At 48.7% G+C, this 15,876-nt stretch overlaps 1 protein-coding gene across 1 annotated transcript in view; it reads left to right on the top strand.

Moving 5' to 3' along the window:
• Positions 1–1,024: 1,024 nt before the first annotated feature.
• Positions 1,025–15,876, top strand: part of ABCA4 (ATP binding cassette subfamily A member 4) — a 129,065-nt gene continuing 114,213 nt past the window's right edge. The window contains exons 1-4 of the mRNA XM_058537134.1: positions 1,025–1,117; positions 8,522–8,615; positions 9,712–9,853; positions 12,529–12,668. Coding sequence (XP_058393117.1) covers positions 1,052–1,117; positions 8,522–8,615; positions 9,712–9,853; positions 12,529–12,668 — 442 coding nt within the window. The 5' untranslated portion in view covers positions 1,025–1,051. The remainder of the gene's footprint in view (positions 1,118–8,521; positions 8,616–9,711; positions 9,854–12,528; positions 12,669–15,876) is intronic.

Raw genomic sequence — 15,876 nt, 5'->3', positions numbered from 1 at the left:
CATCACATACTCCTTAGTTATCCAAGTTCATGTCTCACGTCTACAGCCAGATCACAAACTCCAGCGCCCATTCTCACTCTACGGCTCTCCCTCCACCCCTCTAGGTCTCAAGGGCCTAGAGTCTTTCAAAGAGAAGCAACTTCTGAGATTTGAGGAGGTGGAGACAAAAAATTCCCAAGGTAAAGCAGCAGGGAGTCTTCTGTTTGGGGTGCCCCTCAGGATCATGTATCAACCACCAGATGACAAGTGATTAAAGCAGCATCCCACTGCGAGCTGGAATGACAGTAGCTGGCCTTCCTGCTACCTCTCCTGAAGCCTGGCCTGGGTCAGACATGGCTGGTCAATCATGGCTGTGTCGTGCTGAGCCTGGAGGGTTCCAGCGGCTTTTTCAGCACAACTCCAGGTAGCCATGACTAGTCGATCAAATTTTAGCACAAGAGATGAACATCATTTACCTTCCTCTAAGCTCAGAGACGCCCCCAAATAGCTGGACTACAGTCACTACAGAGAAAGATAAACAGCTAAAAAAGGGAGGGAAGACTTCAGAACTGGCGAGTGGGTTTATTAGGCTGAAAGGGGCAGTTAAACCCTGGATACTGGCTCAGGGCAGGCTACTGCGGACGACAAATCCCAGCCTATATTTATGCAAAGAGATTTTATCCCAAAATGAAAGGTCAGGGATTCCCAAAGGCAACCCCTCAGGAACCCCAGGAACCACTTTGACGGAGGAGGGGTCCTGAAGGTCTTGGTTTCCCATGAAATGCCCCCCACCTCAATTCACTTAGTGCCCAGCCACTTGTGTCTTTAGGTTTCTCTTTCTCTTCCCAAAAAGGAGTCAACAGAATGTCAGCCTGCTTTCTTCAACAATGGGCTTACGTGTAATTAAAAGGGATTATGCTTTGAATGGGGAAACTAGCCTTTAATCACCCAGAGAAGGACACAGCAGCCTGAGCCGGAGGTGCTCTGAGCGGTGTTTACGTCCATCGCTGCCCGTGAGCCTTGGCCATAGACGGAGGGCTCCGAGCGGTCTCCTGGTCGTGTGGTCATCAGCATGGGCTTTGCAAGACAAATTCAGCTTTTGCTCTGGAAGAACTGGACCCTGCGGAAAAGGCAAAAGGTAACAGATGCAGTCTGTGGTCTCGAAGAGAGGTGTCGAGCAAATAAACAGGTGGAGAGTAGGGTGGGGTGGGGGTGGGGAGAGTGAGCAGTCGATGGGCTGGTTGCCATTTAGCACTGAAGTAGTGGTTAACTGTCTGGCTGCTCTGTGAACCTCTTGGACAAGTGTCCTTCACAGGAAGACATGCTTCTCTGTCCTGAGATGGATGCTTTCCACCCGAAGCCCAGCACAACCACATTCAAGTCTTTTTGTCCACCCTGCATAGGAATCCATTGCTTGCCCATCCCTTCTCCCTGCCTCCTCGTTTTTAAACCTGTCAGTCCAACCCACACACCCTTGAGCATCCATGCTGTGTGGTGGGAAGAACTTAAGCCCTGAAGAATTGGCTCAAAGGAAAACAACAATCTCCAAGAACTTCCCAGCCCAGTGATACTCTGTTTCATCGATTCTATGAGGCACACTGGTTTTTCACATTTCTGAAATTGGGATGCAGCTCACAATCAAGCGACAGCTTAACCGGACACATTTGTTTCTTCCTTAGTTCGCAAAAAACAATAGTGCATCTTACGATTGATGGTGTCTTAGATTCAATGAGATACAACGCTTTATCAACCATCACAGATATTTACTGAGCCCTTTCAGTGAGCAGACACGGGGCTGGGCTTTTAGGGGCCTAAAGCAAGAGAGACAGATTCTTCCCTGGACAGTCTTCTTCGCTGGCTGGGAAAACCAAAGTATGTTTTGAGACCAAGAGCAGCAAAAGGTAGCATAGACCAAATATTCTGAGAAGTACAGGCGAGAGCCACAGGAGATCAGAGGACACCAAGGGTGTACACGTAAATGCCAACTGACCTCTACATTTTTTCTGGAAAGGGGTAAAAAGTGAATTTATAACTATGAGGGAACATGCACATTGTTACAGCCATGCAGAGCCATGCAAATGCCAAATGACTGAAGGGAGCTGATGGAGGAAGAAGGGCGGGGGTCAGGGGTGAGGGGTAGGTGGCGCTGAGATTAGACAGACAGAGACAGACAGGCAGGGAGAGCTTGGAAGGAGGACAGGGAGGAAGAGCGGCTGTGGGAAGAAGAGAATGGATCCCTTCCAAACCGCGACTCCAGATGGGTTTATGCAGGTGGGCCAGGGTTTTCCTGGGCATTGGAAGGAAGGTTAGGGAAGAGAGGGGGCCAGCTGGTGGAACATCTGAAGACCTACAATTGCGTGTCTCAGTCAGGGAGAATCTAATATAAGATGGTGTTAGCTAAAGACAAAGCTGGTAATTGAGAGAGGAAAAGAGAACTCGAAGGTATCTTGGAGGAGCAATTGCAGGGCGCAGTCCCACCGCTAGAGCTGAGGGAACCAAGGGAAGAGAGTGGAATTATTAAGACTTGGAAACACGGAGGAGATGCTGGTGGAGCTGCAACTTGAACCTATGAGGAAAAGTCACAATGAAGCTGCTGCCAGGGTCTCTGAGCCTGGTCCCAGGCCAGACTCATGACGAGAGAGTTCTGGCTGGCTGGGGGGTTTGGAGCTGAGGAACAACAGCTTAATAACTAGCACAAAAGGGAGCAGCAAGGGGCACAATCCAGCTGTGTGCACAGATGGTTCTTTCGGCTGTGTGTGGCCAGGACAGGACTTAGGGAAGCTGGAGGGAGAAGCCGAGTTATGACCCCCTCATACTGGGAAACACCGCTGTCCTCAGGCTGCCTTCCTTTGTCAAAGCTGGTGTGATTTTCAAATTAGTGTTGAAGTTATTTGTTGCCCCAGGAGCCAAGTGCTAACAGTAATCAGAGACTCAATCTCTTAGTTCCAGGAGCTTTCCTTCTAGAATGAAAATAGACAAAACTTAAACAAGACTCATTATTAAATTCATTCATTTGTTTCTTCAATTAAAAAATACTTAATAATCACCAGGCACTGTGCCAGGTGGCAAACAGAACAATCATGGGCCCTGCCCGCATATTTATAGTCTATGGAATGCCGAGGAAAATCCCATATGCAACTGTTTTCCCTCTCTCTCTCTCTCTTTCCCATAAGAAATTAAGATTCTCACTTAATTTTACTCTCACTGTACTCTTCCTGGTCTTCAAAAAATATACCCGAGGACTGTAGCTGCTGGCCTAAAATGATCCATTCCTGCGGCAAGCATGCTGCTGTTACAGAGAATAACCCTATTTTCAAAGACAGAGTTTGGCTCAGAGGCCCTCACAGTCTCTGCTCCCTTTCTCTGGCATTGGTGGATATCCCCTGTTCAGGGACTCTGTCTTCTCCACAATGTGCTCCCCAGGGGACACATTGCCAGCCCCTCCATGGTGAGACGGGACCATTCAGGCTGAGAACCTTGGCTGGGGGAATCTCCCAGGATGCACCTAGTCTAGGCTGATGTACATTTGATGCCATCCTGATGGCCTGGAAATTGAGATCTCCATCTGGTGTGCCTCCAGCTGGCTTCCCCACTGCTACCACATTCCAGGAATTTCCAGGATGTCTGGGGACCACAGTCCCCAGTAGCTCTGAGAGGGGTCTGTAAGCTTGTGGTTCTTTTGGAAGCTTCTGCCTCCACAAAATGGTGACTCTAAGAAAGAAAACTACAACACACCCAGCCCATGACTCAGCTCCCAGGTTTTTAATTCCTCAAACGTCCTCGGTTTGGGGTGTTTATTATTGTGAACAGAACATGAGCAAAACCAGACACCAAATTTCCCCAGTCCCCCTCTCCCAATCCCTGAGGGCATAAGGTGAATATCTGCAGATCTCTCCTCTCCTCCCTCCCTGTTTTTCTTCCTCTGTTAACATTTATCAAGTATTACTAAGTGCCTGGAACTGCACTGTCCCCTCATTTAACCCCCACCTCCATTCCATGAGAGGAATACCGCTATATTCCCCGGGGGTACTGACAAGGTATTTGAGGCTTCAGAGAAGTTTGGTGACTGGTCGGGCTGGATCAGGGAGCCCAGGACAGGCTGACATGGCTTACCCCACACTGCTCCCATGCATTAAGTCCTTTCTAATACGCTGGTCACGGAGACCACAAAGTTGGTGTGGCCATCTAATTTATCATCCAAGCCACAGCAGTTCTGAAAGTGCAAGGGGGCACTGTTAACAACCAAACCAGGACAATAAATGTAAACTAACACTGGACCGAGCAAACTGGGCTGTGTGGTTACCCTAAACATCCTACACAGCCAGGTAAGGTAGACACAGCCCGTGCCCTCATGGAATTCGGAGCCAGGTGCCTGCACACTGTTACTGAGCAGAAGAACGTGTGCACAGTGGAGAAGGAAGCATGGGACGGGGGGCAAGTGAGGATGAGCTCTGGCAGCTCAGAAGAGAAACTGGGATTGGAGAGGGTGAGAGAAGACTTCTCAACGAGCTCATCCCTAGAAGGTCCATTTCCAGTCACAAGAGCTCTCCCACTGCACGGGACTGGGTAGCCAGCTCCAGTGTACCCAGGTCCTGGGTCTTACTCATCCTGGCTAAGAATCCCATCTGGGCTCTCGGTGTAGGAGGGAGAATCATGCACTCATTTCAAGCCTGGGCCACGGGCTTTTAAATTGAAAACAGAGCAGGAGAGAAGAAAATCTAACTGGCCAAGATTTAAAACAACAAGCACATCTCTGCCCTTCCCTGCGACCCCTCCTCCCCCAAGCAGATTGAGTGGTAAAGAGAGGGGGAGGGGAAGCAAAAAAAGAGAACAAGGAAATACCAGTTGGGGAAAAAAAAAATTTCTACCCGCCCCTTCTGAGCCTCGGCTGGGCTTAATTAAAGTTACAGACATGTTTAAAGGGAAGGCGTCGGGGGGGAGTCAGAGCCGCTCTGAAAACATGTTTTTAATTACACTGTGGAATTTCTCCCTAGGGGAGCCTGCACACAGTTGAGCATCAAGGACCAGGATGCCGCTGAGCACGATTCTGGGGGAGGGAGAAGAGGTGGTTGTGAGCACCTGCCGGGCCAGAAAAGAATTGCTGGTGGTCTTTGAGCAGGGAGTGGTGTTTGAAATGCAGCCCCTCCAAAACAAATGCTTGCAGAGTTAGAACAATAACGCTGACCTCTCAACAAATGTTTTTCAAAGATTACCAACCACTACCTACACCAATGGTTCTCAGCCCCAGCTGCACATTGGAATTACCTGAGAAGTGTTTAAAAAAAACCAAACTGATGTCCCACACCCAGATACACTGGCGTGTAATTGATGTGGGGCATGGCCTGAGCTCCCCACAGATTCCAGCGTGCAGCCAGGTGAGAACTGCAGACCTAGGTCATTGAAGGTGATCATTTGAGGGGCAGGGACTATAGGTAGAAAACAGCAGCCCTAACTCAGAGATCTGGTGAAGAGGAATGCCTGCAAGGCTGTACTTGTCCTAGAGCTAGGCAAAGAGTGAAGGGAATGCTGAGCTGGCTCCCACTGATGGGTGGACTTGCAAACAGCAGATACTTCAAAACTACAAGAACGAATGAGAGATTGAGTAGATGAAAGAGTGTGTGACTAACATTGCAAAGAGCAGTGAGAGGCACTAGCTTGGGTTTGGGAGTTTTAGCCATAGGACAGGTAGGCCAGGCTGGCTGATCCCTCTCCCATCCATGCCCCTGTAACGTTTGGAGCAGGAGACAGCGTGTGGTTAGTTTCTAAGGAAGCCCCATGTTTCCAAACTGGCCCCTGAGCAGTTCTGAATCCAGAAAGGGAGAAAGGGAGGAGACATGAATGTGAATGGCAACAGGCCTAAAAGCTTGTAGATAATTTTAATCACATCTCCTTGCTCTTCAGCTTTTACAATGTGCTGTCACTTACAGTGTCCCTGTGACCTTTGTGAGAAGTGAGGGTCAATAATAAATGGTCAATGTTTACTGAATGTTACCATGTGCCAGATTCTGCTTCAGGTGTTTTACACAGTGTACTCATGTCATCCTCACAACTGCTCTGGGAGGCAGGGCCTGATAACACCTCCATTTTACAGATGAGACCCTGAGGCATGGAGAGGTCGAATGGGTTAACCAAGGTCATATAGCAAATAGGGAGCAGAGCTGGCTAGGAATCTCAGTACTGACACACTCTTAACCCTCAGCACACACTGTAGGGTGAAATAGTCCCATTTTACAGATGAGAAGACTGAAACTCAGAGACTAAGCAAGTCCCAAAGTGATTCTTAACCCAGATCTTTCCATTTCCAAATCAGCATCAACGTCTAACATACCAGACTACTCCCACATAGATATTGCTACATAGAAGAGGGTGACTGACTTGTTAGAAAGCCAATGTTGCAAGCAGTTGTCTTAAGGAAGAGTCAAATATGTAGAGTCTGGACTGGTTATCTCATTTCCTTGGTGAAGACATCAGAAACAACTTCCGGTTTCATTGCTTGCACCTATCACTCACATTGCTATCTTGCTAGACTTGCTCCCCAACCTTAGTCACTCATGGGAGGGCCTGGGATGGAAGATGTGAAGCCAGTGTGCATTCCTGGGGGTGCAGTTTGTTAAATCTGCAAACTCTTGGTGACCTGAACTTCTGTGTCACCTCCAGCTTTCCAAGAGGAGCCTCCTAGACCAGTCTGGACAAAGGCTCACACATTCCATGTTTATTGGGCAGCTATTATGAACCCAACCCTGTGTTGGGTGCTGGAATCACAGTAGTGATGAGGATAAACGTGGTCCCTGCCCTCAGGAAGCTTACAACCAGTGACGGGTCCACTTACATAAGGAGTAATGACCCTGACATATGATGAGTGATAAAACAGGGGAAGTGCAGGCTGCTGTGGGAATAGTTGTGCTGGTCCGGTGAGGGCGGTGAGGGCGAGGGTGTTAACAGTGAGATAGGGTTGCTGGGGACAAGGCTCAGCCCCTCCTCTCTTGATCTGCGTGCCCTGGGGAACTATCAACATTCCAATGGCATTCAAGGGTGCTTGGGGTCAGTCCCCTTAACTCTGGAGGGGAATTGTCCAATATTGGTGTTTTGCCATCTTGTGGGAGGACATGTAGGGGGAGCCCTGAGAAGTGAGTGCCTTATGGAAAATCTATATTCTTTCTTCTTAATATTTGTGTGTGTGCTTCTTCTAACGCGTCCTCCCTAGACATATTTTGAGTAAAACATTTTGTGAAAAGTTGCAACTGCGTAATCACCACCTGCCTAAACATTTTTTGCTTTTTCTTCAATGCATTATCCTTTTTCCCCCACCAATTTATGTCATGATTTGAAATAATTCCGTTGCCAGCAGACCTTACTAGCAGGAAAGGAAAAAACAGGTATGCCACACCTGCTCGGTGTCCACCATTTTGTTGAGAGCTTATGTACCTTTCTTTGGAAGGAACAACAAAGGGTTGAGTTCAAGACCGTGCAAATGAGCCCTGACTGATCTATATGTAGTTAAGTCTCTATTCTTAGCCATCTGCTTAAGTTCTCCTTTAGATCTTATGAGTTTCCTTCCTAAGGTCTCTGGAATGAGAGTTGGGTAGAACTATTGCATTTTCCAGTTCACACTCCCTCTCTCCTTCTCCTTTTCCCCTTAAGCCCACACCTCCACCCACCACCGTCATGCGCAATGCCACAGAGTGTGGCTGCAACAACCAACTGGCTCTTCTTCCTTTGGAGTCAAGGGTCCTTAAGCTCTAAATTGAACCTAAATTTAAATATTGACTTTCAACCATATATTGGCATCAGCAACCTCTTCTAGTACTGTAAAAACCCATGGCAGTATGTCCTACTTTGTTTCTTTAAGCAACAAGAAACTATTGAAGGAAAAACATTGGCAAACCCAGATTTCCGTTGACTTTGCTATGCCTCACAATATGTCACAGAGTCATTTGCTCATTCATTCATTCAACCAATCAGTGATCACATATGCAAAGTCTAGTATGCACTAGAAGAAGGCAGGGCAATGGGGAGGGGCAGAAAGACCACTGGGCTTAGAGACAGGAGGCTGGATTTTGGTTCCTGTGCTGTCACTGCCAATGTGCCACTGCACAGGTCCCCTGCCCTCCCTGGCCTCTGTTTCCTCATCCGCAGAATGAGAGATTACAATGAGATCTTTACTACCTGCAGCATCAGTATCCCCTGGGGGCTTGATAGACATGTGAGGTCTAGTGGGCCCTACAGAATCGGAACTTGCGTTCACGTGCACCGTGACATCCGAAAAGCACTGAAGCACATATGACGACCCTTGACGAAAGCCCGGTGCTAACGCAGTTTCCTAAAATAGAGGCAGAGTAGAACTCATGTGGACACAGAGTCTAGTTAGTATAATATATCAGGGTAAAGGTGGTGTGGGAGAGGGGATAAAAGAAGGAAGATAAATACACCACAACCAAAGTCCTAGCGCGTAGACAAGTGCTGAGATGGAGTGTGTCTGCTCCCGGTATGTTTCCTGTAATCTCATAGCATCACTGGTCTTTCTCCCTTTTTGTTTTTCCAGATTCGCTTTGTTGTGGAACTCATATGGCCTTTATCTTTATTTCTGGTCTTGATCTGGTTAAGGAATGTCAACCCACTCTACAGCCAACACGAATGTAAGCATAACGGGGGAGCCTTGGCAAGCCTGGAGGTCCAATCCTTTCGTTTAGAAAGGTCTTGGGGGTTGGGGGTGCCAGGATCAGATCTGCTTATCATCATTTCATGCCTCCAATGGAGAAAACAGAGATTCATCAGTGTTACACAAACTAATTTTTTAATCCTATACATTCTATGCAAATACTTGTATGTCGTTACTGAAGAATTGTGTAATTATTTTTTGTTTCTGTTTTTGTTGGTTCTTTTTTTCCTATAACTAAACTCTTGCTAGTTCTAAAGGGAGCAGGTTATAGATGAGTTCCCTAAAGTATTTTAGGGACCAATTTAGGGATATGCTATACATGGTGCTAGAGAAAAAGAAGAGGGGATGCTATATATTCATGCTTAATAAAATATTATTTCTTGGACCCCAGAGGTATCCTGGGACCTAGGATGAGCCTGTGAGTGCTCTTTTATACTGTGCCCCTCTGGGAAAGTCTTCATCTGGTTTCTGGCCAGGATGACATCTTCTGCCTTTAGGCAGCTAATATGGAGACCTCAGGAGTTATGCAAAGCTGCTCAGTCCTCTATTCTAGCTCCTTACCCTCTTGATCATGAATTTCAAGCCCCAAATTCTGAATCAGCCTCCTGTCCATCAAATTCTTGTTTCTTTACCACACCCCCCAAGGAGCCCATAACCTGCAACCCTCTTGCATGCTGGTAGGAGGTGCTCAGTACACAGATGTTGAAGGAAGAGATGAACCTCTTCTCCTCCTCAAGTATCAGCAATTGGTGGGGCTTCTTGAGCTAACATCCTTCCACCCCGCCCACCACAAAATGATGTGCTCTCCCTCTGTTCCCCTTCTGCGCTTCTGTCTGTGCCTCTATTGAAACATTTGTCCATCTCCCCACTACGCTGGGAGCTTGAGAGAAGAGACCTTGTCTCTGGCACCCAGCACAGGGCCTGGCATATGAGATGCCCCTGCTTAAGTGCTGATGATGAAGGAAAGCACCAGAGGGGCCGGGCTCCTTCTTGCAGAGGCCCCAGCAACTAGGGCCTGCATCCCGCTTGGTCTCGATGAATCTAACTCCTTGTCCTCATTTCCTGTCTTAAAGGCCATTTTCCCAACAAGGCGATGCCCTCAGCAGGAATGTTGCCATGGCTCCAAGGAATTTTCTGCAATGTGAACAATCCTTGTTTTCAAAGTCCCACCCCGGGAGAATCTCCTGGAATTGTGTCAAACTACAACAACTCCATGTAAGTGTTGAGATTCCCACCATACGGGGGAGGAAGTTGTACACCCCCTTATTCTCGTCATACATTGGAGCACATGCGCGCACACACAGAGCCTGTAATGCTGCATGAATGTTTTGTGGCTTGCTGGACCCGTAAGCTCATAGGAGCAGGGCATGTTTCCTCTCTGGAGCATTCTATTAGCTGTCAGGGCACTTGGGGAGAAAGCTTCAAAGGAAGGCCACATGACGTGATGTCTTGGTCCTTATAGCCCCAGGATATGACCTGGAGTCTGATGGCAGCACGCTGCTGAGATGTGTCCACTGCCTCTAGGTCATCCATCTGCTTGGGCGGAATCATTGCGTGAGAAAACTCGGTTCGCCTTCTGTTCTCTTACATCGCTCTCCACCCAGGTCAACCCTGACACATCCCTGTTTCTTTAAAAGCCTTCTCAGACATCTAAAGGCTAAGAAAAATGTCAGGGAACATTTCGAGGGGTAATGAAATCAGGTTTATGAAGTGAAGTTTGCTTTTTGGAGAAAAAGGAGAAAAAGACAAGTTCCAAATCCTCTTGTAAATGCCATCAGTTCCCTTGGGTGGCAAAATCTTAGGATATGGCTCAAGAGCAGTGGTTCCTTGGTTTTTTTTTTTTTTTTTTTTTTTTTTTTTTAATTATTTGAGAGCAATGGTTCTTAACCTGTGGAGCTGAAGACCATTCTGACAAGCTGAGGAAAACTGATGGCCTCTCTCCCAAGAAAAATGGACACATACACAAAAGATTACATTGTGCATATGATTTCAGGGGACTTGTGGACTCCAGGTTAATGACCTCTACTCTGGGGTCGAACTTTTTTATTTTTTGGTGAGGAAGATTAGCCCTGAGGTAACAGCTGTGCCCATCTCCCTCTATTTTATATATGGGACACCACCACAGCATGGCTTATTAAGTAGTGCGTAAGTCCGCGCCCGGGATCCCAAACCGCGAACCCCGGGCTGCTGAAGTGGAGTGCACGAACTTAACTGCTAGGCCACTGGGCCCGCGCCTGGGGTCGAACTTTAAGTCAAATCCCACCTTCAGAGCAGGAGGTGGGAGGACGTGATGTAAGGATCGTCCTTCACCCACTGGGCTGACCTTGAGCTGCAACTCGTGAAACTTATAGCCACAGGTCACCAACAAGGGCTTGTTGGCGAGTAGGCTTCACCCTACTTAAATAAACACCAAGTCAGATGGAAACTGAGATATTTGATTACTCCAGTTTTTTCCCTAGAGGACCTCTGGATATAATTCCTCTAGGACAAAACTGCATTTTGACTAAAAAAAAAGAAAAAAGGAACATTTGATAAGTCAGCCTAATGCTCAGAGGTAGCCTTCCCCACTGGGAACAGACTGTGGCTCCTTGTGACCCACAATAGCGGAGTTGAGTAGTTGTGACAGAAACTCTGGCCCCAAGCCTATAATGTGTAACTGTTTGCTGACTCCTGGGTTATAGGAAGATAGAAGAGGGAAAAATTATCTTCCTAGGAATGTCAGGGAAGTGACATTTTCGTTGGGCTCACATGGCTGCAAACACTGCCTGGAAGCTTTAATTAACAATCTATACTTTCAGCTTGATTCTCCTTGAGGTGCCTGAAAAGAAACGCCTATCCATCCAGAGAGATCCCCTGGGGTGCCACGGTGGGATCGGGGAGCCTTGGAGATACCTCAGTGGAGGCTAGAGGAGCTTTGGTGAGACTGGCACTGGCAGGTCTACAGAATGAGGGGTGGGAGTTAGGGAAGGGGGCTTCAGACTCCAGGTTGGCATTTGAACCGGGAAATCTGGGTTTCATGTTTCACACACACATTATGGGTGAAATATTGGCTTATTCAAAGTTCTTTTTTGCTTTCAAGGCAGAGAAACACGTTTAAACAACCTTAAGCCTCAGAGGGAAATATATGATTTGGGCACTAGACCTTCTCGCAAAGCCAAGGACAACAAGGCAGGTCTCAGGAGGGGAGGGACAAGAATTGGAGAGCTGTCAGGAGCTGCTCTCTCCTGTCTGGGCCTCCAAGGTCCAGTCTCTCTGCCTCTCTCTATGGGCATCCCCTCCATTCGCCTCTCTCCATGGACTAATATCCCCTGCTTCTCAGTGCCCAGGCTGGTGCTAGTTGCCCCATTCACAGCACCTTGGCTTGGGCAAGCAGAAGGGCATGCTTGAATACCATTCAAATTCCTGGGAACAAATGTGGTTGGCTCGGCTTCATTCTCCGTGCCCAATCAACCTTGGCAGAGGGGTACGAGTGCATGCGTGGAGGGAAGAACTTAGCGGTTTAAGCATGGCTGACAGAACTTACCCCTATGAATGGCTGAAAGGGCAGGTCTCAGAGAAGTGGACCATGGCTGGGAAGAACCTCCAGTAATATCTACTAATATCATCCCGTTTAAGACTTCTTTGGACAGGAAATACATAGAGAATGGGGTTGAGAGGTGACCTGGAGCTGCCAAAGTCGGAAGACTGAACAAATTGCTCATGACTCCTGTCAGTTATCTTACATGTACATGGAAGTAAAAATCTTTCTTCTTTTGCCTTGACAGTATTGTAAGGATACATAATGTAATAGCTGGGTCAACCCAGTGGTATCTTAAAAAGTTGCACAGGTGTATTATTATTATGAAAATGATAGCTATGTCTTTATTGATGAGGCTTTTTCTTTCTTACAGCTTGGCAAGGGTGTATCGAGATTTTCAAGAACTCCTTGTGGATGCACCAGAGAGCCAGCACCTTGGCCATGTTTGGACAGAACTCCGCACTGTGTTCCAACTCATGGACACCCTCCAGACCCACCCCGAGAGAACTGCAGGTAAGGTGGGCCTCAGTGTTCTCAACCATCACTTGCCTCATCCATCAGAGAGACTGAAGATACAGGAAAGAGGGGGGAGATTTGGCGGGAAAAGATACTAGAGGATGCAGGAAGGGATGGGATCTAGAGGCGGTGTGAGGCTCACCTTGGTGAAGACCCCTCTTCCCTCCAGCCTTGAAGGTAGGAAGTTGGGAAGGGAGGGCAGGAAACTTCTCACCCCAGTTAAGTCCAGAGACAGAAAGGAGAATACCAAGAGAGATCGAGCTCTGGGAAGTATGAGGCGAGGTTACATGCTGGAAGCAGCGGGAGAGGAGTTTGTGGAGCAAGGCAAAGGTGTGAAACAACTTCCATAGAGTCCCTGAGAGCGAGCTAACCAGGAACGTGTGGAAGCAACGCCAAACAGCAGTGAGGAGCCAGGGAGGTCAGAGAGCATATATTTATCATGACATAAACATGCACAATCGTTTGACTTCTTCCAGTAATATTCAGCATCCCAGGCCCTGAAGCAGAGCAGGTGCGGATTGGGGTGGGGGACGGCGCATGCAGGGCTGGGAGCTTGGAGGGAGCTTGAGGGCGGTGCCACAGTGTGTCCAAGAGGCAAGGGGATTGAGGGCAGTGGTTGGACTACAGGCATCAGGTCCAGGCTGCATAAGGGTGGGTGAGAAGCCAGAGTTACTGAAATGGGCCAGGGGAAATGGAGGGACAAGGGAATAAGGGTCTCAGAGGGTTCTATGTCTTTGTTTAAGGACTGAGAAAATGAGCAGGATGGAAGGACTGACGGCTGTGGTCAGAAAGTGAAATATGTGAACACAGGATTTCAAAGGCAGGCAGGACGAGTGAGAACAAGACCCCAGTGTGGCCAGGGTGATTAAAGTGGAGCAAAAGTGAGGGTTTAGTTGATGGGGAGGAGAAGGAAATGAAAGACCAGGCTGAATGGGTCACATGGACACCGGGGTTGTGCGGGTAGGAGAGCCACTTGGACTCAAGAAAGGTGAGGAAGAAGTGTAGACAAGCTCCCTCTCCCGTGTCTCTTCTCCCTCAGAGGAAAAACAAGAAGCAAAAAAAACCCAACCCCAGTAACCACTCTGACATCTCCTATTAAAGTACAAGTGGATGTTGTGTGGTTGTCGTGTCTGCAGTAGGCTCCTCTGCAGATGGCCAGAGGGACTGGACTTGGTAGCGGCCTGGGTAGCGGCCTGGGTACCGTCTGGAATCCATCCCCTGGGAGGGGCAAATGAGCGGCTGGGAGGGGGCAAGGCTTACCAGGAACCCAGGGGTCACTGCAGTCCTGGGGGTGGAGAAAAGGTTGCCGGTGTGAAGAAGATTGTTCCAGAAGGTGTGGCTCAGGGTCTGCGAAGGAAGCGGTTTGGAGCTGGGAGATGTCTGCTCCTAGGATGGGGATGGCGGATGTGACTCTCTGGATGACCTTAGAGGATGACAAGGATGAGGAAGGAGTCTACCAAGGGAACAGGAGGGGCTGGGTAGAACAGCTCCTGAACAGGGTTCCAAACAAGTAAGTTGGGAGAATGGTACACATCAGCCCCAGAGCTCCTCACCCCTGCGGCTCAATCAAGAGTCAGCAGACTTTTGGTGCCAGGCAGTGGGCTAGTTCCATGGGACAGAGATGGGTCAGATCACATGCCCACCCCCCACAGGCTCCCAGGACAGAAGCAGATGGACTGAGTGAACAATGACCACGCAGTGTGGGTGGCCAGTGGAGCTTCAAGAGCTCAAGGGAGTCAGGAGGGGAAAGTTCTCCGAGGAGAATCTGATCCTCCTCCCATCTGGCCCCCTTCTCCCTTCTCTCCCCATTGGAGCAATAAAGGACAGGGGTATGTTCAGAGGGTACGTTAAGATCGTTAAGATTACTTCATTACATTCTAATTCTTTCAAAAATAGTAACGCATATACTTTGTGTAGTAAAATCAGATTACAAACACTACATTCTTTGCTGCTCTGGATAGAAGAGTTTTCTTAGCTCAAGCTTGAGGGACCTTACAAGATATGAGCACAATTAGCGTTTTAATAGTAGGAAAAAAAGGAGGGAGGCACCAGTCAGAAAGCATTTTGTTCCAAGGTTAAACACGCAGATGAGAACGTGGGCTGTCCAGCCCCTGGGGTGCCTGTCTACCCCATTCGTCCAGCAGACACTTCATTTCGGTATCTGATCATCAGATTGAGTCTGACTGGGAGGAAGTATAAAGGAAGTCATTTCAAACCACACTGTCTCTGTGGTCTTTGCAGTGTGTATGTGAGAACCAAAATCACCACTTCCTAACCCCAATGCAGGACTAGTTTTGAATTGGCCTACAGGTGGTTCCTTCTGCAGGCCTTCAGGCTGTGGGGGCACATTCCTGAATGTTTGGGCAGATGGGGTCAGGGAAGGCCAGCCAAGGCTCCCCAAAGGAATTTTGGGGCTGGGAACAGAGACTCTACAGAACCCCTGACCTTGGTGGCCATGAGAGGGGACAGGGGACATCCCCAAGAAAGGGACGCAGTCTCTGAAGGAGTTCCAGGCTTGGGACTGAAGTCCACCGTCAGCGCTGCAGACTGTTCCAGAGCCTGTCCCAGGGTCATCTGGGGACCTTGCTCTGTGAACACTTGATCCTCAGCCCAAAGCTGCAGTGGAGGTTAAGTCTTTGAAAGCGAGGGGGGCGGCTGTCGCTGGAGCGTGCTTTTGCCTGTCAGTTCCCCGTCACCTGGGAAAGTATGCTGATGGTTGACCCAGGTGGCATTTTCCTTTGGTAGTAAACCTGTAGTACTGCATTCTCAGCAGCGGAGGATTAACAGTAAAAGACCAGACGTGAAGCCCCCTCCCCTCTCACCCCCAAGCAAGCTCTGTGGTCTCTCAATCATCTCTAAACACCTTCTTCCCATGAGCCTGGAGCGTTCTCCTGGCTTCTCCCCAACCCCAACCCTCAGCTCCCCTCAGCCCCGAGGGCCTCAGCAGCCCCCTCCCCCAGCCTCTAATCTTCCCGGGGAAGAGAACAAGAAGAACCACATTTTAAACTAAATTTATTTTTCTTTCCTCAGGCCCCCAGTTCACATTTCTCTCTCAGGAGTCTAGTGGAGCTTCTGTCTGGTATCGGCCACCCCTTACATTTTGAGCCCCACACCCTCCTTACAGGGTGGCCCCCACCCCTCCTCCGGTGTGTGGAACCAGCACGCTCCTGCCCCTTCTCCCTAAGGCCATGCCCGCCAGGTCACC

The sequence above is a fragment of the Diceros bicornis genome, chromosome 4 (assembly GCF_020826845.1).
Source record: "Diceros bicornis minor isolate mBicDic1 chromosome 4, mDicBic1.mat.cur, whole genome shotgun sequence".
NCBI lineage: Eukaryota > Metazoa > Chordata > Mammalia > Perissodactyla > Rhinocerotidae > Diceros > Diceros bicornis.
Note: the sequence above shows the minus strand (reverse complement) of the source record. Positions and strands in the feature narration are given on the sequence as shown.